Raw genomic sequence first — 25,791 nt, forward strand, 5'->3', positions numbered from 1 at the left:
ACGCTTTGTCCATGTCCAGAAGATATGCTGCTCTCCCATCAGTTACTCTTCGCATGTTTCAACGGGGCTGCATATTCCTATAAAATAAGCCAATAATAGTGGAATAATCTGGGATTTTGCTTTTAATTTTAATAATAGTTTGAGGCACTAAAAAGATGTTTTTTTAAACTGGCATTAAATGAATAAACTCGATTAAGCAATAAAAGGTCGGGCATTGCGGTTGGTTCTGCCGCCATGCGAAAAAAAAACTTGCTAGTTTGTGCTAGGGGGATTATTGTATCCATAATGGTATGGCCAGTTGCAACACTGTTCAATTATTGGATCGATAGTAGGCCTTTTACATACATTAAAGAAAGTACATCATAGATTATTCTCACCTTTGAAAGTTTTTTGTAATTCGCAGTTGAATCTCCGAATTCATTGGTGTATACCTCGGTCCTTTAAGAGAATAAACGATCAATATATATATATACACACTTAAAAAGAGATTCGGACTTCGGTAAATCATTTTACCGATTTCGATCAGTAATCTTGTAAATCACCAATTTTCGGTAATTTTAAATCTGCTTATCGGATACTGTAAATAAAATTACAGAATGTCGTTGATTTTCATGGAATTTACCGAAAAACGTGAAATATTTTACCGAAAAATTTGTAAGGATGTTGAATCACCGAGTTCGGTAAATTATTTTGCTGAAATTTCGGTAAACTGAAAGGCAATACCCCGGCAATAGACGTCATCGGTCACGCCATATTGTTTTGTTAGTTGGTGACGCTCCCGGTTCTTGGCGTGAAGAAAAATGAAAATTAAAAATTAAAGAGTTAAAACTTTGTTTTAAGGATTATACAGAAATGAATAAAATTTCTTGGAGATTTGGGTAAGTAATGATGATTTTTTTTGATAAAGTGCTCAGCTGAGAATGCTGTTATAGTTTGTTTTTATTTTTAGCGTAAATCACGACACCCAGACGACGTATCTACTTTGTAGCCAACGTGCCTCCGAAGGTGGAAAAACATGGAAATATGTTTTTCGAGTGCATCCTTCACCTGATTGATTTTTTACTAGTGTTTGACTAGTCTACTAGTGTTGCTGATAAAAAATGCCTTCAGATATATCAAATTTTACCAAGGGAAACGACACAAGTTTTCCCATGGCAAAAACGGCACATCCCGGTAAAAGGACGACGAAACCCACACAGGATATGCCGCCTTATTACCGGGAAAAACATAGATTTTTCGACTTGAAAAATTTGTGTCGTTTTCCTTGGATGTTAAATATAGAGTGTAGATAAATGAAAATAAAAATATGAATAAGCAATCAAATAGTTGCGTTTATCAACTGAAAAGAAACCCACATATCACAAAACAAATTATTTAAATTACAATAGTTTCGGTGAATAGTATCTTCTAAATTACAGTTTTTCGGCTATCTGAAATACAGAGCCAGGGATATTTTTCGGTAAAAGTTACCGATCTCTCAGTAAAATTGACAGCTAGCTCCTCCCTTGCAATTTACAAATTTTTCGGTAGTTTTCTCATTTACCGAAGTCATTACCGACAGTTCAGCTGTTGAGAATTCGGTAAACGAATTACCGAAGTCGGTAATTTTTGCTAAGTGTGTATATATCACCTTTTTTCCTATAATTAAGTTTCCACTTACTTGCATTTTGATCCTAATATTGTTTTGTTTTCGGCGAATAAACTTTTTACTTTTTGAATATACATTGCCGCCGACTTTTAGAAAAAAGTTTCAATGGCGGTTGGTCCAAATACTGTTGTCGAAAGAATTGTCACTAATACACTGTAAAAGAAAACACTTAATTTTTATGTTGGGAAATAGCTATCGAAATCATTTACGATAAGATACCTTTACAATAAAATATAGCGGGTAATCCTTACTACAGCATGTATGATCCGTTAAAAATTTTATACGATTGGGTTGTTAGTTTTGTTAATCATATAAATGTACATGTATCATACAGTATATGATGATTATAAGCCAAATGGAAAACTAAAAATACCAACTATTCGGCGTACAATTTATTTCTATTCGGGTCACACCATCAATCTTTTTCTTCAATAAGCCATTTTATGAGACAGATTCGAACAGCTGATCAAAATTTTGAGTGGACGGCTCGGTCTTTGTTTTGGTAAATTTGCATGTAAACCATCATCATTTCGTCATCATCATCATCATTTCATTTCATTTTCGCAAATGTTCCTTGTAAAATGTAAATATTAGTATTTGGTCTCCTGTCATTTGAGCTTTCTATAAAATGGCTTATAATCAAGAGTTTGTCAAACTTTTTCCGTCGTGTGGGGTCTGCTTGAGACGTCTTGCCACGGGGTTGAAAAAAATAGATGCTGTACAAAACCGTTTTCCGGCCGACGGTCACGTACGGTTTTCCTGCATGGTACGACTGTGCCCGTACCCATCGGAAGAAAATTCAAATTAAGCAGAATCGGCTGCTCAAGATGATGCTTAATCTAGACTATTATCACCCCACTGAAGACGTGCATCGTCTCACCAAGATTGAGCAAGTAGATGACTGGTTTCAAAGACTGATTCCAAAGTTCCGCACAAGTTGCCTTTTGTCGTCAAATCCCTTACTACGTGAATTGGCCGCCATATAAATCTGTGATACCTATTATTAAGCTGTGACCATTCTACATCCCCATCTCCTAACTAAGTTCGAAGGTTTTTCTAGCAATTTTTTTTCCTTCTCCAGGTCCTTCTAAAGTTTTTTTTTTGCTATAAATGCACCAAGTGCGACTTGAGTAATGTTACTGTTGTAAGGTCATCCGTGTCTCAGTAAAAGTAAAAATAAGTGAGAAAAACATGTAATAGTATAAGTGACAACAAATAAATAAATAATAATAATAATAAAAAAATATCTGGTTTATTTATGAATTAAATAATATTTATTTTGTTATTTTGAATTTATTTTCGTAAGTATTTTGAATGTGTTGGTTTTTTCTTTCTTTTATAGAAATAGCAGTGTTGTTTATTATTTATTGTAAACATACCGTTTTTTTTAAATTAAAATACTTTTGCGTCGTAATTTTATTTTCTACTTATTTTCGGTTTGAGAGCCCCTTGAATATTGTTTTTGTTTTGATTTAGCCGATTGCACCGCGCATGATTGCACCGATTGCATCACCGCACCGCAGTGAAAGAAAATCTCTTGAGCACCCCTAAACGTTTATCTTATCTGTCAAAATCCTCGAAAAATTTGTTACGAGACCGGGACCGGAGGAATCAAAAACGCGAGAAAAAGGTGTTGCGTGTTTTCTTGTGCCGTAGAAAGGATAGAAAAACGTGAAAAGCATCGAATAAAGTTTCCCACATTGGTGAAATGAAATTGATTTGATCCGTTCATTGTATCGAGCACATAATTCAACCCCCACGATGGCTGTTTCCTTCTGCGGCAAGCGGATTCTGTTGACTCGGTTCAACCTGCTGGCCAACCAAAAGCGCCACGGATATATCGTTCTGTAAGTATTTGCTGTAGTATACGGCGGGGTGGAAATATTCGTGATGTTATATGTTTTCAGTGTTCCTGAGATTGGAGAAGATTTGCCGGAACTGAATCCACTGGCCAAATCGGACAATGGTCTGCCGGAATTCAACAGCGTTACGATCGAAAAATGTGTCGGAACGATTGGACATCAGGCAATTGCCGTGGAGAAAGGACTCAAGGCGCTGGAGGCCAGAATTGCGACGGCAGGCGACGAACCGCTGGATGTGATTAAGGATGTCATTCAGCCGTTGGAGCGGGTGGGAGCCCAGCTGGAGACGACGTGGGGTGTGGCGAAAACACTGTACATGGGAAACAGTTCCAAGATGCCCACCAAGAGTTATCTGTCGATTCACGAAAGAGCTCGCGGGGCAAGAAGATGCAAATTCAACAGCGTGCCGATCTACGGAGCGTTGAAGGAAGCCAGCCAGAATCAGAAGTTCTCGCAGGAGGAAAGCAGGTTTGTTGTTGGCGGGGAATGATAAAGGGTACGATTGGTAATGATACACAAGTCTTCATTTACTTGTTCAGATATTCCTATTAAGGTCCAGCAAGAGATTTCTATTTTTGGAGTGCACATTTTTTGACCTTGAAATGGATTGCGCGTGAGTACGCAATACATTTTGAGGGGGATTTTTAAATAACATGTTGAATTAGCCTTATGACCCTGCTAACGGTAATTGTTTTGAATCTCCTGTGACCAGCAAGTAGAGCATCCTTAGCATTGAATTGATTGATTAACATCCGAGGTAATAAGCAACTAGCCTTAAAATGTACGAAATAGAAATTGGAAAATTCAAGTCATCCTGACTAATCAAGAATAATGTGCTAAATTCTTCACCAGCTGCAATAATAATAACACTAAGTGACTCGTTTCCAGCGAAAAATGAGATAATTTATTGAAATTCTTATTTTTAGATTGATTAACAAATATCTGCTGGAAGCGAAGTTGAACGGCATTGAAATGGACGGCTCGGCCAAACATGAGCTGAAAGATATTTTGGAAAACTTGACACAGGAGCGTTCCAAATTTCACGGAAAGAGGGAAGTTGCTCTGAAGAAGTTTTCGCAAATCATCAAAGAACCGGCACTGATGCAGGAGTTCCCGCCTGCGCTACTTCAAGCGCTCGCCGTGGACCAATCACAGGTGATAAAAGGACCGTGGAAGGTCACGTTGCAGCCCTACGTGCTTAATAAGTTTTTGGAGTTCTGCCCGGATAGAACCCAGCGGTGGAACTTGTGGCAAGCCGATACTCGAAAGTGCTCCAACCACACGGACAAAACGCTGGAGAACAGCACCCATCTGGAGCAGATTCGGTCGTTGAGGAAGCGTCAGGCCAAGCTGCTGGGGTACGAGAGCTTCGCGCACATGTCGATGGAGACAAAGATGGTGGGTTCGATTGAAAAGTTGAGGGCCACGATGGATGAGTTGCTTCAGTACGCGAGACCGGCGCTGGAGAACGAGATGGCTTCGCTGGAGGAATTTGCCGTTGACCGCGGATTCAAAGACAAACTGGACATTTACGACGTGCCGTATTGGAAGAGAAGGCAGCTGGTGGAGTGTCACCAATTCGATAAGGAAGCAATGAGGGAATATTTCCCGATGCCGAAGGTGCTGAGTGGGTTGTTTGGATTGGCTGAATCGTTGTTCGATATTAAAATTGTAGAACGGACGGGCGTCGATACGTGGCATGAGGATGTTAAATTTTTTGACATATTCAATGCCAGTAAAGGTACGGAACCAATCGCCGGATTCTACACGGATTTGTACTCAAGGGAGGAAGAGAAAATCTTCGATGCAGGTAATTCCGGTTGGATGGTCGGAATCGTAAACAAAAGCATTGCTGCTGGACACAATCCGGTGGCGGCACTGATATGCAATTTCCCCGCACCGTTGTACGGAAAACCTTCACTTTTGTCTCTGGATGATGTGAATATTCTATTCCATAAGTTTGGCCATGCCCTGCAGCATCTTCTAACTGAATCGCATTATAGCGAACTGGCCGGTCTTTCAAATGTGGAATGGGACGCCGTCGAAGTTTCGGGACATGTGCTGATGCACCTACTCAACGATACGGATGTGATTCGTTCAATCAGCTCACATTACGGCACTGAACAACCTCTTCCAGACGAATGCATCACCTCCATTCAGAAGAGTCAGAAGCATTTGGCCGGTTACAGCCTTTGTCGCGAGTTGTACTTCTCAAATTTGGATTTGGATTTCCATCTTAACACTGATTATTGGGTGGACGTTGTGAGGAATTTGTATCCTCAGTTCCATACCTTCCCATTGGACAAAAAGGACGCCCATCCTTGCTCAATGACGACTATTTTCTCTGGAGACTGGGGAGCAGCCTACTTCAGCCGTCTGTGGTCTCGCATGGTTGCCGCCGATGTTTACAGTGCCTTTTTGGAAGGCAAAACAAAAGAACAACAGGCTGAAACCGGTCGCAGATTCCGTGAAACGTTTCTGGCCCTCGGTGGGTCATGTCATCCATCGGAAGTGTTCCGCCAGTTCCGGGGACGTGACCCATCGCCTAAGGCGCTGCTACAGAATTTGGGCATCTTCAAACCAGTGCATTCCGCCGGTGGCAACCCGACGGCAGCAGCTGGGAGCGAATGAAGGTATCCTACCTTCCGTAAAGGGAAGAATGTTGTTAAAAAAAAAACTATGTGTAACTAAACATTATTAAATATAGCAATCAGTTTATTGATCGATTCAAAGTGGTCCACTATTCGGAATCGGTATCACATTCCTCGAGCTTTCGCTGCACCATTTCCGCCTCCCTTCGAAGACTTTCGCATTGGGGATCCAGCTTCGAGGCGGCGATCAATTCGTCGCATCCCTGCCGCAGAAATCCCAGCTTGACCAATGCTGCGCCCCTCCGAGCCAGGCAGGCGACCCGTGCTTTTCGGTTCGCTTCCACCGGTGGCACCAGCAGGTTCAACGCCGTGGAGCAATCCTCAGCCTATAAACACGGAATAGTAGGTTAAGAGGGCAAATATTTTTGTGGTACCATTTATCTGATTTAACTCATCTTTGGGAAGGGGAAGTCAAGAGACACGAGGTGTGTTTGGAAGCGGAAAGGAATGAGGAGAGTGGTAGATAAATTATTGGGACAAATAGTAAAAGATAATGACAGAAGAGAGTTAGCAAAAGACAAGAAGGGGAAGCGGGAGACAGAAAAGCTGAAGGGAGAACACAGAAAAAATAGAGGAGGAAGGCAAATGGTGGAGGGGAGGATAAGAAAGATGAAGGGGAAAGACATAAAACATTAATTTTTCTAGAAATTAAGTAAAATTCACTTTATATTACGTAAAATATACTTAATTTTAAAAAGAAACTAACCAAAAGTTAGGTAAATTTTACTTAACTTTTGTGAACATGAGATTACTTAACGTTGGGTTCCCACAACTTTACTGCCCTTGTTGATTGGTTTTGCTCTTCATTTTATGACAACAAAGGGACAACAAAGAGGGATGGAGATGCAAGAGAAAAAAAGTACATAAAATTAGGTACTTTTTTCTAACCGTGTAAGGGAAGACAGCAAAGATGAAAAGGAACGACAAAACAGAGGGAGAGGGGAGATAGAAAAGATGAAGAGGGAACACTAAAAAGAGGATGGGTAAGATAGGAAAGATGGAAGGAGTTAACATAAACATAAAAAGGGGATAAGGAAAATATGGTGAAAGAAGACGAACAATGGAGGGTTAACCTTTCAGAACGCGCGCCAACTTTTGTAACACGAGCACGCGCGCGTTGTATTTTGTACAACAGTGCTAGGTAGTGCGTTTATTAATATTATATCTCCTAATGATAAGGAGATAGGCCTTCAGTCTGAAATACATACTAGTTAGGAATTCATCCGTTTGGCGGCGCTAGCATATGTGCGATGACTTGATGGGGTGGTTATTTCAAGACCATTAGGATTTAGAAAGCTGTCTTCTACAAAGTTGTTCAGGTGGTCAAAACCATATCGTGATGGGAGCCAGTTTAGTGCGGAATTCGACTAATAGGCTGCGCTAGTGTACATAGAATATTAGTCTAGTTAGATATCTCAAACAACTTGGCGAGCGATGGGTACGTTCAAGGATGGATAGATGCAGCCTCGAACCGTGTACTATGTTATCAAACTGTTGATTCAGTGTTATCTGTTTAGATGAAAGCTTCCTACCTGGTACTTGGTTAGTACTTGGTACCTGGTACTTGGTACAGCGTCGATACACCCATGCCTGGAGTTGTGAGCTTGAGCTTGAGCTTGATTGACTGCTCGTAGTTGCTACTCCATTATGACCAGATCAGCTGTTCTTGCACAGGGAACCAACAGATGTTTGCTTGGGACTAGCACTCATCTTCAATGTACAAGTACTGGTGATCTCATTTGTTAGGTCATACTGGCGCCTGCCACGTCAGAATGCAAGTCAATGTAGGGAAGGGGAGGAAATGATGATGCAATCACTCGCCCACTGCAAGCCGAATATACCTCTGCACTTGCCACGAGTTCATGCGGAATTTTTGGATTTTTTGGGTTAGGTTGGAGAGGCAGGGGTCCGTCTTGGTTAACGAGCTGCCAATGTGATAGATAGGAGAAGGTAACTGATGGAATTTCTAATTGGATGTAGGAAACGAGCTCTATAGTTCATTTCCAATTCTAGCAGATTACTGTTAGAATACTCAAGTTGAAGGTATAGGAATAGTATTGGAAACGGTATGGAAGTCCATTTCCAGTTCTAGCGATTGCTAGAACATGAGAAATAAAGAGAAAGATACAAAGTAGGAGAATGGAACGGACCTGGGATTGAACCCACGACCTCCTGCGTATGAGGCAGACATATGACTACCAAGCCCGCTTCACACCCATGCCTGGAGTTGTGGGGGCAAAAACTAAAAATTGTCACCGGGCTGTCAGCAACACAAACTCTAAATATGGTTTTGTGCAGCTTTAAACTGCAAATAGGTTTTATTAGAATAAACTGGTAATTCACTGTAGCGGTGTAATCCACCTTTCAGATTCATAAAGATCAGTAACAGGGACAGTTACCTCGAATGAATATTATGAGAGTCGAGAGATGAGAGAGTAAGCTGTCATAACATGTAACGAAATAGGACTGAATACACGAGATCAGAAGTTCTTAGACTGTGAACACGAACGCATGGTTCATTCTTATTTTAGCCGAAAGTACCAACCTTTTCAATTCACTTTATAACAAATTGTTGCTAACACTTTCGATGTATTAGTATAACTAAGTTTCTGCGTTCCATCAACGGTTTTATGTCCTTCAACTATAATAGAGCGTATATAAGTTGCCTAGCCATTGTAAGGAATTTTTCTTTTGTTATACCTGCCTGAATTGGTTAATGGTAGAACCTAATTCTCGAAGCCACACTACAGGTGCTACGTTTAGCATAAACACTTCTAGCTATAAATTTCAATTTCAAATAGGTTAATCATATTAGGTAGATAAAGAATATTTTTCAACTCACTAGGAACTAGAATTACAATTCAATTAGCAATACAATGATATGAGCATGAGCATGATGACCGTGCATTTCGTAGTTGCTACTCCGTGATTGACCAGAACAATCGCAATTGCACAGGGAACCAAAGGATGGAAGCATGGGATTTTCTCTACAACCTCAATGTGCACAGTCCGAGAGCTCTAGTATTTTAAATGGTCGATAACGGCGCTGGCCACGTCCTCACGGTCATCGGGGATGAGGAAGGAATTGTTGACACAATCACTCGCCCACTGCAAGCCGAGAACACCTCTGCACTCGCCACGAGTTTATGCGGAGTTTCATTGGAATCTGGGGGTTGGGTTCTATGGCAGAGGTTCGTCTTGGTATATTCTAATTGGATGCCGAAACGAGCCTTTCCGCTCATTTCGAATTCTAACAGTTACCTGCTAGAACTAGTCAAAGTTGTAGGTGAATGATAGAAGATGGAAACGGTATGCAAGCCCATTTCCAGTTCTAGCGATTGCTAGAACATGAGAAATATATGGAAAGATACAAAGTAGGAGGAATGGAACGGGCCTGGGATTGAACCCATGACCTTCTGCGTATGAGGCAGAAGTGGTAGCCAATTAGCCATATGACCACCAAGCCCGTTGTTGTTCAATTAGCAATACAATGATAGGAACATAAACTAATAAATTTCGCAAATTTCAAGAGCTATTCGACTGTGTTTTACAAAGCTTCTCTCTTTTCATTTGCTACCCGTAGTCTTTGTTCGTCGTTGACAGCTCAAATACAGTTCGGCCCCGGAAACACTTCGGATAGATGAATTGTAGCAGTGTGTCCAGCAGCAACACCTTGCGTATTGTAGAGCTCCATAATCGTCGAACTTGGGCGATGTTCCTCCAGTTTTCCCTAACGTTTAGGGTCCTTAGGTCCGACTCCACCGCGTGCAGCCATCGTGTTCGTGGCCTTCCACGCAGTCGCCGGCTTCTAAGTTACCAGCCCACTAAAGTCTGTCATATTTTATACGATTCACAATATTTTCTTCGTTGTATTCTTGCTACAGCTCATGAATCATGCGTCTGCGTCACACACCATTTTTTAATTTCTCTCCGAGTACTGTACGCAGCACTTTTCGCTCGAAAAGCCCGAAAACTCTCCGGCCTCTTTTAACGTTGTAACAACCTCCTATAACGGCGTCCGTGCGCCTGTGGAGTGGACCTCCTTACGTCCTCCTAACTAGTTCTCTTCTACTCAGGGCCGGCACAACACCTGCTCAAGGGGAACACGATTGTATTTTGAAAGAGGTGAACAACACAATGGACAACGATCTGACATGCAACCGAGGGCTTAGCTTTAGTGATTAAAAATAATTGGAATACATTTTATATTTCTTTTATTGCGGGCAAGGATGTTAACGATTATTCAGTAATTTGCGTTCGATCATTTAGTAGTTTGTTCATAACAATTTACAGAAGCTGAATTTCAAAATATGTTGTATGGAGGACTTCTAGTGCGAAGGTTTTTCTACAACTCTGCCTAATGGTTCGTTATTTGAATTCCACTAGTAACGGAGTTATAGCTATAGTAACGGAGTTATAGCTATAGTTTCAATAGTTTCAGTAACTTAGACTAAATGATAACAAAATTCCAATCATTTAGTTTAAGTTACTGCAACTAGCGCTCTAACTCCGTTATTAGTTGAATTCTAATAACGATCCATTAGGCAAAGTTGTAGAAAAACCTTCGCACTAGAAGTCCTCCATACAACATATTTTGAAATTCAGCTTCTGGAATGTGTCATTGACAAACTACTAAATGATTGAATACAAATTACGCATATGACCGTTTTATGATAGTGCCGTTCCTCTGCACGCCAGATCTCCTAATAGCGCCCTCGAGTGCAATGTTGAACAATAAATTCGAAAGTGCATCACCCTGCTTCAATCCGTCTAAGATCACAAACGAGGTTGACACTTCGTCTGCAATCCGAATACTTGATTTCGAACCATCCAGCGTTGCACGCAACAGTCTAATCAGTTTCGCCGGAAAACCATGTTTGGACATTATCTGCCACAGCTCATCAATTTTCACTGGATCGTACGCTGCTTTGAAATCAATGAACAGATGGTGAGTCTGCAAGTTGTACTACCGGAGTTTATCAGGGATCATTCGCAGGCTAAACATCTGATCCGTCGTTGATCGATTCTCACGACTCACGGTCATTGTACATGGCGGGCACTGGCACTGTCTTATGCCGCGCGCCATTGACAGTTGCCTAAAACCTCCGCATATCGTTTCTATCCATGTTCTCCTGCGCTTCAGCTATCACACTCTCTTCGTGTTGCCTTTTTCTTCTGCGGTGGATTCGTTTCACTTCTGCTCTTGCTCCACTGTACCGCTTACTGTTGGAGCGGGTACGAGCCACTAGCATTCGACTACTAGTAACATTTTTCTCGTCCGTCACTCGCTGGCACTTCTCATCATACAAACCATTTCGTTGGCGTCACCGGACAGTGCCTAACACTTCCAGCGCTGTTGTAGTCACAACTTCGTGGATATTTTCGCACAATCTGTTGACGTCGCCAGAGCCGGTGGCATCTCCTATCCGCTCGTCCAACTTCTGGTGGTACTGTTCAGCAACTTCTTCAACTGACAAGCGTTGGATATCGAAACGCATCGTTCTGTTGTATAGTGTGAAGTGTGAAGTGGGTACTGGTGATTGCTATCCCTCTAGCAGCAGCAAAGGTCACAAGTCACAGACCATTATCGTTGGTAGCGGAATGAAGGCTTTATTTATTAATGACAGGGTGAAAGAAACTTTCTCTTCCGATCTGCGCATTTGCATCCCCAATGACAATTTTATCATCGTGTGTTGGGCATTCTCCGTAGGCCTTATCAAGGCTATCAGAAGTCATCCCTCGCGTCATCAGGCTTATCGTTCGTTGGGGCATAGATGCTGATCATGCTATAACCAACACGCTTCATCTGCTTCTCGATCAACATGAAGTCAACTCCACCGTCTGCTCTGTCTCCGCGGCTATAGTAGATGTAGTATTATGCATCCCGAGAAAATATAGAATACTGCGGCGTCATGCTGGCTGCTTCTCAGGTAATCGCAACAGTCACTAATCACGACAGAGTATAGATAGTGGAATATATAGATGAGCGAAGATAAATCCTCTGTCTCCAAACGAACTGTCAAACGTGTCTCCAAACGAGCATGACGTCACGATTTCAATGGAAACGTTAAGGGCTGTGACGTCATAAGCGCGTGTGCACGGGCAAAAAGATCGACTCAGCCATGCTTTCGCTCATCTATAGATTCTACTATCTATACGACAGAGTCAATAGAAATCTTACCCACCGTATGCACATGGGGAAGATCCATAAAGTACGTCACGCAAAAATCGGCGATTTTCGACCCCCCCCTCCCCTCTTCGTCACACTTTTTGTAATAAACCTCTAAAATTTTTGTATGGATCGTCACGCTGCTCTGAACCCCCCCTCCCTCCTGTAGAGTTGAGAATTTAAATAAATAAAACTTGATGATTAGTTGTTGTAGTCTAATATTAATGATGATGATGAGAGTACCCAGGTTTTAGAGTACAGCCCTGAATGGTGAGGAGTGTGTGAAAGAATGCAGGGAGAGAATCACACAACTTGGGAGTAAGGAGTGTGGGGGATGGTTTTCGAGTCAGTGGAGTACGAACCATCGCGCAGACCGGTGACGAAAAACTGCGGTTACGTTGGTGAGGACCGCGTCGGTTGTTAAATAGTGTGGCATTCAAACGGAGTGAATGAAACGGATTCGATAAAGGTGATAAAGGTATGATAAAGGTGAGTTTTCAGCGCAATTTGAAAAAGCAAATATTCTCCATTTTTGTCGATGTCTGCCGAAGGAAATATTTTTTTTCTGCTGAAGAAAATGGCGGCGTCTGCTATTAGAATTTGTATCCTGAAGTGATGTGCTCACATATGTGTAATAATGTTTCGTTTCATGTTGGTGTTCGTGTGGAGAGCAATCAAGCAGTGAAATAGTTTGCAAAAAATACAGTCACATAGTTCGGTTAACAGTGTGTGAAGAGGTTCAACTAAGCGAGTCCGGTTACCGTAGCGCTCACTAACACATTTAAATGCGAGTCCGGCTGAAGACCGAAGCGCGTGTGAAGTAACCAAAACAAAGATGAAAATATGTATTCCAGTTTGCTTATGCTCTCTTTCCGATTATTCTTTTCTCAATTTTGGTGGTGTAGCGAGACCGGTTGAAGACCGCAGCGCTCAATAAACGAGAATGTTTTACCCGTCAATAACTGGAATGCAAAATATGTGGGGAGGTTAGTTTGAGATTAGCGAGACCGGCTGATGACCGTAGCGCCCAATTCAGACATCGGTTGATGACCGATGAAGCAAGATGCCAAATGTATTGAAGAACACAACAACTAGCCCTACCAAGCCTAGAGGATGTAACGCGAGTCCGGTTGACGACCGAAGCGCGACAAAGTGTGCAAAACAAAAAAAAAACGGAATGTGAAGCTAAAGTGTTTTCAAAGCAAGCGTAACGAACTTATCACGTGAAAATGTGACTAACTCCATCAAGAAAATAGAAATAGTGTAGTTTTCACAAGATTGGATGTAAAGGTGTTGCTGTTTTGTTTTATTTCGTTAGTTACGTCGGCAAAAGATTCGTCAAAAGATTACAAATACAGATGATGATGATGATACTACCATCTATTGTAGCAAGGCACCTGCCGATAGCACTGGCCATATCTGATAAACGATTTGATCATGTTTATATTATTGTTTGCATTTCATCAAACTCCTGTATGAAGGGCCAAAATGGGTGGGGTGGTTCCATAAGCAGAGACACTTATGCGAAATCCACGGGATGAATAGAGAATCTCCTTCCAGAAGAAAGTTCGTACAAATAATAATACAAACACGCCCTCGTTTCCCAGATTGACCCAATAGATGGGGAGAAGAGCCCGCCCTTTATCCACGAAATGTTAACAATAGGAAGTTGGCGATTCCACTCTTCCTATCCAAATCGCTTCAATCGGGTGCCCTGATGGTTATTTCATATGCAGTTTATAAAATAGTTTTAATTCAATTATTTGTATATACAATGGAATTCTCTCACCAAATTTTCTTTTGTTTGTCCGGGATGCACGGAATACTTTCTTCAATACCAGTATGTTTCTGAATTGATTGTTGGGGAGCCAATATCTTGAGGCAGAACGTATTCAATGTTTGAAAAATACATTTAGTAATCCTGAAAAGATGAGATAAAAAGAACAGAAGCAGCATCAACATTATAACAGTAGCGTTTTATCAAAAAAAAAAAATGGTTTGTGGAAGTAGGCTGATGTGTAACACGATTAAATTGTGTTGCCTTATATTGGTGATTTGAATTCTATTTTTTAACGATAACGATATGAAAATATGATTCATGTATTTTTCTGTCCTCTGATCGCATTATTTAGTTCTCTGACGTTTATGTAGCAAGTTTATGTAATCCATATGTTTGAATAGAGGCATTCCACGGGGGCATGTCAGTCGATCCTGAGCGACCATTTCGAAAATATTTGAAACTCTGCACAGTTTTTCAATTTCATCTAAATCGTCATTTTTCGATATCAAATCTTCATATTGAGTCACGACTAACTTTTCAAAAGGGTGTATGTGAAAATGGTTCAAAAATATTTAAAAAGCTGCACAGCAAAAACGGAATGTTCGATTGTTATGATTTTTTCAGCAAAGTTAGACAACTAAATGGTGATTCTTAAGAAAATGTGCACAGTAAAAAAAATTTTTTTTTGCCTTTAAAAATATCATTTTTGTCACAAAAACTCAAATATCTCAAAACCCTATCTTTTTTCGAACGTAATTTTTTTAGGGAAAACGGTCCATTATATTAGCTATCTACCATAAAAATTTGGTGATGGTAAACTAATAAACAAAAAAGTTATGACATTTCAAACATTTCACAATTTTCACATTTAGTAAAAAAAAATTTTTTTCTGTGTAAGTTATTTCGAGAATTGCAGTTTGATGCAGATTTTATTGTTAAGGGACGTGATTTAAACAAGTTGTTTTCATGATATTTTGATTTAATTATTCATAGCATCTATAAGAAACTTAGACACGATCCAGTGTTGTGATCAAAAGTATTGATAGTGTCATAATTTTCATTGCACGTGACTGGCGAAAATATTTTTTAATAGTGTTTAATTCTGTTGATAATAACGTTGATAGAAACATATCAGAAATGTTATTTTTAAGACAAAAGCTGCAAAATCAAAGATTTATATACACGTGTACGTCTATAGTTTACCTGCAAAAATATACCTCTTAGAGAATAGACTTTATGATCGGGAGGAAACGGGTATCTTCAACAACAACAAATGCATGATAGGTACATACCATGACAATGCTCACGAAAAAGCAAAAAATTACTACTACTAAGGTTGTTAAAGATCTTATAGTAATTTTTTTCTTCAGTCAAGCAAATGACACCAAACTAGTCAGTAAAAACTTAAAAGTGATTTTGTTTATTGAAATATTACGAACAACATGAGTAGCCGCTTTCTCAACTGTTGTAGGCAGTTTGATGGAAAAAAGTGTTCAAAAGAGTTACGAAATCTCACCGAAAGCACCATAGATAAACTGAAAGCGACTGGTTATGCTCCAATGTCCACATTGAATACAAATTTACGCATTTGCACGTCCTGCCGTCTAAACGTTGACAAAAGAGCAATATGTATATCATCGGTTGAGCAGAGCGCAGGAAGTTCGAAAACGACAGCAACTGAGGAATTGCCAGATGTATCGACAACAACTGAGGAATTACCAGAAGTAGCATCAAACTGCGATTCTTGAAAAAAAAAAAAAATACACGGAAAATTTTTTTTGTTTACTATATGTGAAAATTGTGAAATGTTTGAAACGTCATAACTTTTTTGTTTATTAGTTTACCATCACCAAATTTTTATGGTAGATAGCTAATATAATGGACCGTTTTCCCTAAAAAAATACGTTCGAAAAAGATAGGGTTTTGAGATATTTGAGTTTTGTGACAAAATGATATTTTTAAAGGCAAAAAATTTTTTTTACTGTGCACATTTTCTTAAGAATCACCATTTAGTTGTCTAACTTTGCTGAAAAAATCATAACAATCGAACATTCCGTTTTTGCTGTGCAGCTTTTAAATATTTTTGAACCATTTTCACATACACCCTTTTGAAAAGTTAGTCGTGACTCAATATGAAGATTTGATATCGAAAAATGACGATTTAGATGAAATTGAAAAACTGTGCAAAGTTTCAACTCAATAGAAAATCATGAATTAAAGATTTTCTTAAATTTTGATGCTGTTGCTTGGAATCGCTCAGTTAAATTAATATCAGCAAATTGTCAGAAAAGGAACATTATTATATGAATCGGAGAAAAAGTAACACAAATAACCTTGATTTAATCTTGCATATAATCTATCCACCTCTTTCGTCAGTCAGCCTCTTACCTTTCACAAACTTATAATAGGGACACGGCAGGTATTTCCGTCCATCGTCGTAGGAGCTAAAACCAACGAAAGCAACGTACATTTGCTAGAACTCCACTGTAGCAGAACGTTTCTCCTGAGCTTACGATTTGGTTCGTATGAGTTTTTCAAAAAAGCGTCTCTTTTTTTGGTTTCCGAGACTACGACGAACAGACGAAAATACCTGCCGTGTCCCTATATAGAATTCTCTTTTTAAACGATTAAGACTACACTCATCTCAAAAGGATATTAGCAAAAAAAAAATATTTGGGATGTTGTAAGACGAGTTACATAGATTTTGGTGGAGTATTGAAATATAATAGTAAAATTTCGTGTTAAAATTATGTGTATACGATACGTCTCAGCTTCCACAAACTGATTGTGGATCTTCCGCATGGTTTGAATCCGTGGTGAATTTGCTCTCGCTAGATTGCTGCTCATTCTATTCATACTCGGAGCTGCTGACGTCCCACTGATAGCGACAGCTTCCCTTGCAACCAGCTTCTGAATCACTTGGTTGTGTAAACTTGGAGATAGCTTGTGTTTTGCAGAACGGTGATGCAGTATGATGCTGTCATGACTCATGAGGGTGCGTGTCTTTTCGTCGCAGATGTAGGACCATTTAGCGTTTAGCTCATACCACAAAAATACCAATCTTACGGTGGAAACTCTTCAAGGACATGCAACCGTCTTGTATATTATGCCGCGATTGTTCCTTTCTCAAGCCCTCTGGATGTCCATCTCACAGTTACTTCATTCACTATTTTGGCTAATTATTTAGAAATAGGGGAAAAATAATTTTCGGCCGCTGACATTTTTATGTCTACCCACAGACGCCATCAAAAGATTACAAATACAGCTACACAAAACGAACTGTGCTTAGATTTTTGTTTTGAATACCTGACACTCTCAATGAAATTTTGTCAATATGATTAATAACACGCCGTACTTTTGTGTGTCTAGTTTACAAATATCGATACGATCGACACCAGCAGTTTACCATGGCCAATGCGATGGAATGTTAGTACGATAATCAATAATTTGTTATCACATTTGATATTACAGATGGATTCTGACAAGGATTGGCCACTGGAGCCGTTCAACGATTCTGTTGGACCTTCTGATCTGCGTCGTGAATGGGAAGAATGGTTCAGAGCATTTGAACTAATTGCAGAGCTTAGAAAAATCGAAGTACAGCATGACAAATTCATACTACTGCTGGCACGGGGCGGTAGAGGCCTTCAACGCATTTACTACAATTTGCGGCCGGTGGCTGGAGAAGTATACCCAGAGTCGGTGAAAATCTTTTTGATGCCGATTGAGACACCCGAATACGATAATGCGGTGAAACGACTGAGCAATTTCTTTATCGGAAAGCGTAACGAGCGCGTCGAATTGGAAGTGTTCCGCTCGTTGAGACAAACGTCCGAGGAGTCTTTCAGTCACTTCATCCTGAAGCTACGCACGCAAGCCACGCGTTGTGATTTTAGATCTCGCGAGGAGATCGAAATTTTGCATCAGGTAGCTATGGGTGCTCGCGACGAAAGAGTCAGACACAAAGGACTAGAGAATACTATGAGTTTGGATGACTTAACCAATTACGCCATGAACAGGGAAACGCTTATGAAGCAGAAGGAGAAAGTACGGCAATTCAAGGAAAATGAATCAGCCGGGACAATAGCTTCGGTCAAACAGGATTGGGGAAAGAAACCAACAACGATGAATACTGGACCTGAGCGGCGCTGGGACCCAAGTAAGCACAATGAAACTGAGTGTTCGAATTGCGGATCATGGAAGCACCGAAAGGATTCGCGGGAATGCTCTGCTAGAGCTTGTAGATGCAACAGCTGTGGACGCATGGGACATTATGCGAGAAAGTGCAGATCAAGAAGAAACACCGGTGCGAGGAGTTTCGGATACACAAAGCGCAAATTTGGTGAAGCCAACTCACTCCGGGAGAACCGTGACCGCTACCCCGATGAACCTGATCAAGGATCATCTCGTCGATATCCACCGGAGACATTGAAGGTAGAATAATTATATCACCATTTCCTTTTGAAATTTAATTCAATATCTTCATTGATAACATGACATATATAAATATATATATATATATATATATATATATATATATATATATATATATATATATACCTTTTACTTATGTTACACATTTAAATCTACCTCAAGTTAAATCCGATTTGTTGTTACATTTTCTTAAGAACGAATACAAGATGTTTCCCAAAATCTAAGTGAAAATTTGTTTTATTCAGGCTCTTTTTTTTCTGTTGAATTCAGGTGCGTGACAGGAATGACGGAGTAATAACTTGCAAAATTGACAATTTTCCTGTGGACTTTCTCATTGACTCAGGTGCAGTCATAAACACAGTTACCGAGACAGATTGGAATAATATTTTGGAAAGTGGAGCAAAAATATACAAGAAGCGATATAAATGCGATCGACAGTTCACTGCGTATGCAAGCCAGGAACCATTACAAGTTCTCCTTATTTTTGAAACTTGGGTTTCCATTAATGAGAACAAACCGAAGAGCTATGCAGAGTTCTTTGTCATCAAGGGGGCAAAACGGTCACTTATGTGCAAGAGAACTGCGGAGGAACTCAAGGTCCTGAAAGTTGGCTTAGATGTTGCTAATATTGAAGTAGAAAGAAGTATTTTTCCTAAATTCCCAAACGTGCAGGTGAGACTGTCGATCGATCCAAATGTCCCCCCCAGGAAAGTCGCATATCTGCGTATACCTTTGTCGATGGAGGAAAAGGTCAACCAGAAAATTCTCGAGATGCTGCACAGCGACGTCATTGAACCTGTAGTAGGTCCGCCTGAATGGATATCACCAATGGTGGAAAGGGAAGCACGATATCCGGCTATGTATCAACATGAAATACGCCAATCAAGCTATCCAACGGGAACATTTTCCTCTGCCCATGATTGATACACTTCTAAACAAACTTCGGGGATCGACATTTTTTTCCAAAACCGATATAACATCCGCCTTCCATCACATCGAGCTTCATCCTGATTCGCGTGGCATTACCACTTTTATGACCAACAGAGGTCTTATGCAATTTAAAAGACTGATGTTTGGCATGAATTGCGCGCCGGAGATATTCCAGCGAGTCATGTCAGAAATGCTAACGGGAGTCGAAGGGACAATCGTGTATATTGACGATGTTGTTATATCTGGTAAAACCCGTGAAGAACATGACGCTCGTTTGCAGGAGGTGCTTGGGGTACTCAAGGATAACAATGCGAAGCTAAATATGGAGAAGTGCGTGTTTGGCGTAAAGAAACTCGAAATTTTAGGCTATGAAGTCAGTGCAGCTGGGATCAGTCCATCGGAGGATAAGATTGTCGCGGTACGGAATTTCAGATGTCCAGAAACGAAAGAAGAGGTCCGCAGCTTCCTTGGTCTTGTCAACTTCATTGGGCATTTCATACCAGATCTCTCAACAAGAACAGAGCCGTTGCGACAATTTATTAGAGGAGAAGCAGCTTGTTTTGGCGAAAATCAAAGACAGGCGTTTGAAGATCTGCGGTCAGAGATATCGGACAATGTCAGGAAATTGGGTTTCTTCAATCCGGCGGATACAACGGAATTGTTTGTGGATGCATCGCCTGTCGGTCTAGGGGCAGTTTTGACACAAAAAGACAGTTCTAACTCATCTCGAATCGTGAGTTTCGCTTCAAAAGGTTTGACGAAGTCAGAAAGAATATATCCGCAAACTCAAAGGGAGGCTTTGGCTGTAGTATGGGCCGTTGAAAAGTTCTATCCCTATCTTTTGGAACAAAATTCACCATATTCACAGACCATAAGACCCTGGAGTATATATATGGGGGGAAACACCAACATGGGAAGCGAGCATGCACCAGAGCCGAAGGCTGGGCATTGCGTCTTCAACCATATGAGTTTACTGTTCGACATATTCCAGGATCTACTAACATCTCAGACGTCTGCTCTCGCCTGTGCAAGGACTCAGAAATTCCTTTCGATGAAACCACAGAGCATTTCCTGTGTTCGATCGGCGAATCACCAAACGCTATCACGCTGCAAGAAATAAAAACTGAAACGGCTGTCGATGAGACAATGCTAGCGGTCACCGAAGCAATACAAACTCACAGTTGGCCAGAAAGTTTATTCCGCTATCAGGCTTTCGCAAAAGAGTTGGGAGTAATCGGAGGTATAGTAGTAAGAGAAGATAAAATCATCCTACCGCCTAAATTGCGGGAGAGAGCGTTAGAAATTGCCCATCGAGGTCACCCAGGGATCGTTGCAATGCGTAGAATTCTTCGAGAAAAGGTATGGTGGCCGTACATGGACAGAAGCGTTGGTGATTTTTTACAGCAATGCGCCGGTTGCGCAGCAGTGAGTGGACTGGAACCTCCTGAACCCATGAAACGGATTTTAATGCCAGAACGCGCCTGGCAAGAAATAGCCATCGACTTCTTTTCCGCCAAAGAATGTGCGACATTTCTAGTCCTCATCGACTATTACAGTCGTTACACGAAAGTTATAGAGATGAAAGGCACAACGGCGCGGAAGACCATCGACGCCCTCGAAAGCGTGTTCATGGAGCAATCATACCCCGAGTCCATTAGAAGCGATAATGGACCTCCGTTTTCGTCCGAAGAATTTTCGTCCTACTGTGTTTCCAAAAATATAAGGCTAATAAGAACCATTCCGTACTGGCCTCAAATGAACGGTCTTGTTGAGCGCCATAACCAAGGCTTGCTGCGGGCCCTGAGAATTGCTAAAGCAGTTAAGGAAGATTGGAGGAAAGCCGTTAGTGACTACGAACATATGTACAATACAACACCGCATTCCGTAACTGGTAGACCGCCCTTGGAGCTGTTAACTGGACGGCCGATTAAGGACTTACTTCCCTCCCTACGAACTGAACCGTATTGGCAGCGAGACGAAGAGACCCGAGATAATGACGCAATAAAGAAGATGAAGGGGAAGCTATATTCCGACAATAGAAGGAACGCTAAAGATTCAAGCATTGCCGTAGGTGATGAAGTAATGTTGAAAAACTATGAAACCGGAAAATTGGAATCGAATTTCAAACTCGAGAAGTTTACGGTAGATAAAAGAATGGGAAGTGACGTCATTGTTTCGAATGACGAAGGGGTTCAATATCGTCGTTCTGTTTCTCACATGAAGAAGTGGCCAACTAGTCGTGAACTATCCATGGAAAGCCAGTCCGATAAACTTTCTCAGCGGACACCGGCAACATGCTCAGCGGAACATTCTGAAGCACCTTCCCGCGTCAATGAGAAAAGACAAGGTCAACGCCAATTGGAAGACTCTCCGGTTCAACGGCCTAAGCGAACGAAGAAGTTACCAACAAGATACAAGTTATAATGTTTACACAAACATAACTGAGAATTGTTTTTAATTTTTTTTTTTTCTAGATTTTTTTCTCACACCTAGAAAGGGATGTAGAGTTGAGAATTTAAATAAATAAAACTTGATGATTAGTTGTTGTAGTCTAATATTAATGATGATGATGAGAGTACCCAGGTTTTAGAATACAGCCCTGAATGGTGAGGAGTGTGTGAAAGAATGCAGGGAGAGAATCACACAACTTGGGAGTAAGGAGTGTGGGGGATGGTTTTCGAGTCAGTGGAGTACGAACCATCGCGCAGACCGGTGACGAAAAACTGCGGTTACGTTGGTGAGGACCGCGTCGGTTGTAAAATAGTGTGGCATTCAAACGGAGTGAATGAAACGGATTCGACACCTCCCAGAGGCGTGACGTACTTTGTGGACGGCCCCTTGTCATGATAAACACTCTCCATGTACTCAGTGACTTCGGTTGCCTCTCACTAATACAATCGAGTACTGCTGTCATTTGGAGAAAAAGCACGTGGTTTTGTTTTGAGAGGGAAAATTTTCCCTATCTTTTAACCCGGCGGCTATCTTGACGTCTACCTTCGCAGTCGAGCCTGCGAGAGTAAGACCGCCGCGAAACTCTAGAAAAAGATAAGCGCGACAATACCTGAATGAAGTGTTAGCTATGGGATTTACCGCCCGGAGCTCACGTTCTCCAGTTCTGGGCCACCGTATTTCCTGGATTGCTGCCACGCTCACGCCGGCCTTCTGCAGCTCACGAGCCAGGAGTCCAACACGTGCGGGTTCATTCAGTTCCATCGTTCCAAGATCCGACTTTCCAATCGATGCCCTTGCCGAGTCGTTGCAGAGTCTGTTGCCTTTAAATCAATCCGTTTGCTCTACTTTTGCCTTTACCATAGTTCCCACCGGGGTTGGCTAACCGATCTTCCCTAAGGTTGCTCGTATCCCGACCAGCGCCACGAGGAGGTAGGGGATAAGAGTTGCTGGGTAAGAGCCTAAGGACCGCGAAATTTGGTCTATTACAATTCTGCAGGTACGCATTACTCAGCATTTGCCATGCCTTCTTCTTCTTCTTCTTCTTATTGGCATTACATCCCCACACTGGGGACAGAGCCGCCTCACAGCTTAGTGTTCATCAAGCACTTCCACAGTTATCAACTGCGAGGTTTCTAAGCCAAGTTACCATTTCTGCATTCGTATATCATGAGGCTAACACGATGATACTTGTATGCCCAAGGAAGTCGAGATAATTTCCAATCCGAAAATTGCCTAGACCGGCACCGGGAATCGAACCCAGCCATCCTCAGCATGGTCTTGCTTTGTAGCCGCGCGTCTTACCGCACGGCTAAGGAGGGCCGTGACTCAGTGGTTGAAACGATTTTATTCATAACCTCTCGTAACATCCTGTACGGAATAATTGTTTACGGCGATTTATTAGGCATTTCAGTCTCGTTTTGGGTGAAACCATACAATAATGTTATCTTCTGCTGACTTTTGATCCTTATTTGATCTTTTTCAAATAGAATCACACCGTTGTTTTTCATCCAAGATGAGACTGAAATGCTAAATAAATCTCCGTAAAATATGCTTTCGCACGAAAATCACTTTTTATTTATTACCGGGGAGCTCATATGGTATGCATGACAGCTGAACTGTTCAACTGCGAACAGTTTTTATTTTTTCTAAAACGCTCATTTGCAAAATATAAATCGCTCGCGTCTGATGCCCACGTACAAAAAATGGAAAATGCTTCAAATTTGTGATTTTTCAGATCTTCAAAATTAAAATTCGAACAACACGATTTTACTCAAAATCGAGTCATCTTATTATTACAAAATATACTGTGTAAAATAACCTCAAACGCCCAAAACAGATTTATTCAATGTTCGTCTACTCTACACGCTTAGATCAATTTACCCATTTATGGGTACCTTATTCACCCATATTTGGGTATAGCAAAATTTACTTATATTATGGGTAAAATGTACTAAGTTTATTAGTAAATTTCACTCAAATTATTAATAAAGTCGCTTTACTCATTTATGGGTAAATAAGTTTACCCATATTTGGGTGAAAAGATTTGAGCGTTCTTGTTTCCACCGGTTTTTCGTAAAAATGAACTTCTGTTGTACAACAAGTGTGAAATAAATATTTCTATTTCTGTTGACTGGCTTAACTAATAAATGGTAAGTGAATACAGACTTATTGAATAATGGATATCCACATTGGTACTTATTCTACATTTTGTATTTGATAGGTTCCGAGACAAGAGGCCACGGACCAGGAGCGGTACCTCACAGGAGGAATAGAAGGATCAACCCTGTGAATCAACAACCGAACCCGCAACACAACCTGTAAGTCAATTTAGTTATCCATGCCACAGTGATACTGTAAAGCATTTAATATTCCGCCTTTCCCTTCCAGCCGCGCGGAAACAGATCTTTTCTACCATGTCACAAACAAATTCTGCCGCTGCGGCCTCCGCCTGGCCACGGACGACTTATCTTGCATCGGCAGTAGGAATATTGGACAAAGGTGGGGAGATCCTGTGCGTTCCCTGACAACTCAATCGGAATATCGCAAGATGATACCACAGCCAGTGTCCTCCCGAGTGAACGGAAGAATTCACAATACCACCATCCAGCAGCCCACCTATAACTCTTTGACATCAGCTCACGGAGCGGCGAAACAGTAGATTGTAAAGTTAGCCACCGACCCGTGTCCACCAGGTTGAGGTAAGTTTCAATACATTATTCTCGATGGAAAACCGGAAGCTTTTTTACAATCTGTATTTGAAATTTCACTTCGAAAGTCTCGTCGGAAATAGTTCCAATCCGGAGAAGCCATTAAGGAATACGCGCACCACTTTCGAAATGAAGCATGAGACAAAAAAAACTTCGCCACTTAAAGGTTCCGGATTTCAATTGAGTGTTGGATCCACAACTCTACTTTTACAATAATTCGTATTTTTTCACTCTTAACAGGACCACTGCGACATCCGAGAATGAAAATGCTACCCATCTCCAAGCAGCAAACGCAAATACCTGGAAGCATGTCAACTGCGGCGTAGTCCCCGGAACCTGCTGTTAGATGCCGATCTTATTTTGGTGCAGACCAAGTATTATTGTGCTATTACATTTATATTCTTCTAAATTTTACTTATTTGTTGGAATAAAATGCTTTATTGTTTAAGATTTTTGATTATTTTTTAAAGTAGGATGTATTAGAAAAATTAAGAATTTTCCAAATAAAAGAAAATCACCCAAATTTGGGTAAAGTTTACCAATAAATCTCCTCCATTCAACTACCTATATATGGGTAAACTATAGGTGTACTCATAAATAGGTGAAGATCATTTCACCCATATCTGCGTATGTGCACTTTTTGGCGATTTTAGGTACTCTTCACCCATATTAGGGTGAACTGAACTAAGCGTGTATGAAGACGGCAAAAATGAGTCAATTTTAGCCAGGCACTGAGTAGTTGATGTTTAGCGTGAAACTGAAGATCGGAATTCTGTCCCGACACACATCAACAAAGCCGATTGCATTCAAAGCTCTCGTTCACATGGCACTCTTTTTTCTCTCCTGTGCGTTGCATCATGGCTTCTCGCGGGGTGCTTCACGATTAATGTCAGAGCTTTTCTTTTCTATTTGACGCGTGCTGCCGGTTTTACAGACCCCATAAAACATTTGACAGATGGAAAATTTCCTGATACATCGACGAAGTCGGGTGCCGAGGAAAACAACTGTTTTTATCTCCGACGAAATCGGGTGCCAATCAAGGTGTCGACGAAATCAACTGTTTATTCACCGACGAAATCGGGTGTAGTGAAAATCAACCATCTTGAATGCCAACTAAATCTGGTGCTGACCAAATCATATGCATGGACAACCTATTTA

General features: G+C 41.0%; 3 protein-coding genes and 1 long non-coding RNA gene across 4 annotated transcripts in view; 3 read left to right on the plus strand and 1 right to left on the minus strand.

The window, feature by feature from the left end:
- The first annotated feature begins 3,195 nt into the window (after positions 1-3,195).
- On the plus strand, positions 3,196-6,236 carry LOC134207933 (uncharacterized). Its single transcript, XM_062684010.1, has 3 exons — positions 3,196-3,495; positions 3,556-3,978; positions 4,437-6,236. The coding sequence occupies exons 1-3, from the start codon at positions 3,410-3,412 to the stop codon at positions 6,139-6,141; spliced, it is 2,214 nt and encodes a 737-aa protein (XP_062539994.1). The 5' UTR covers positions 3,196-3,409; the 3' UTR covers positions 6,142-6,236.
- The window catches only part of LOC134207934 (dynein axonemal assembly factor 4-like), a 28,458-nt gene continuing 8,872 nt past the window's right edge, over positions 6,206-25,791 (minus strand). Inside the window, exon 2 of the mRNA XM_062684011.1 lies at positions 6,206-6,487. Within this exon, the coding sequence (XP_062539995.1) occupies positions 6,251-6,487 (237 nt within the window). The 3' untranslated portion in view covers positions 6,206-6,250. The remainder of the gene's footprint in view (positions 6,488-25,791) is intronic.
- LOC134207936 (uncharacterized) lies at positions 12,711-18,595 on the plus strand. The gene is made up of 2 exons (XM_062684012.1): positions 12,711-12,819; positions 17,582-18,595. The coding sequence occupies exons 1-2, from the start codon at positions 12,811-12,813 to the stop codon at positions 18,551-18,553; spliced, it is 981 nt and encodes a 326-aa protein (XP_062539996.1). The 5' UTR covers positions 12,711-12,810; the 3' UTR covers positions 18,554-18,595.
- LOC134207938 (uncharacterized) lies at positions 23,989-25,151 on the plus strand. The gene is made up of 4 exons (XR_009978448.1): positions 23,989-24,075; positions 24,147-24,243; positions 24,314-24,624; positions 24,874-25,151. It is a non-coding gene; the product is annotated as an uncharacterized LOC134207938 (long non-coding RNA).

The sequence above is a fragment of the Armigeres subalbatus genome, chromosome 1 (assembly GCF_024139115.2).
Source record: "Armigeres subalbatus isolate Guangzhou_Male chromosome 1, GZ_Asu_2, whole genome shotgun sequence".
Taxonomy (NCBI): Eukaryota; Metazoa; Arthropoda; class Insecta; order Diptera; family Culicidae; genus Armigeres; species Armigeres subalbatus.

Bases quoted from the DNA above. Each gene is read 5' to 3' on its own strand.
- LOC134207933 (XM_062684010.1), top strand. From the start codon at position 3,410: ATGGCTGTTTCCTTCTGCGGCAAGCGGATTCTGTTGACTCGGTTCAAC. The intron at 3,496-3,555 runs GTAAGTATTTGC...ATATGTTTTCAG, and splicing joins CGCCACGGATATATCGTTCT to TGTTCCTGAGATTGGAGAAG. The intron at 3,979-4,436 runs GTTTGTTGTTGG...TCTTATTTTTAG, and splicing joins TTCTCGCAGGAGGAAAGCAG to ATTGATTAACAAATATCTGC.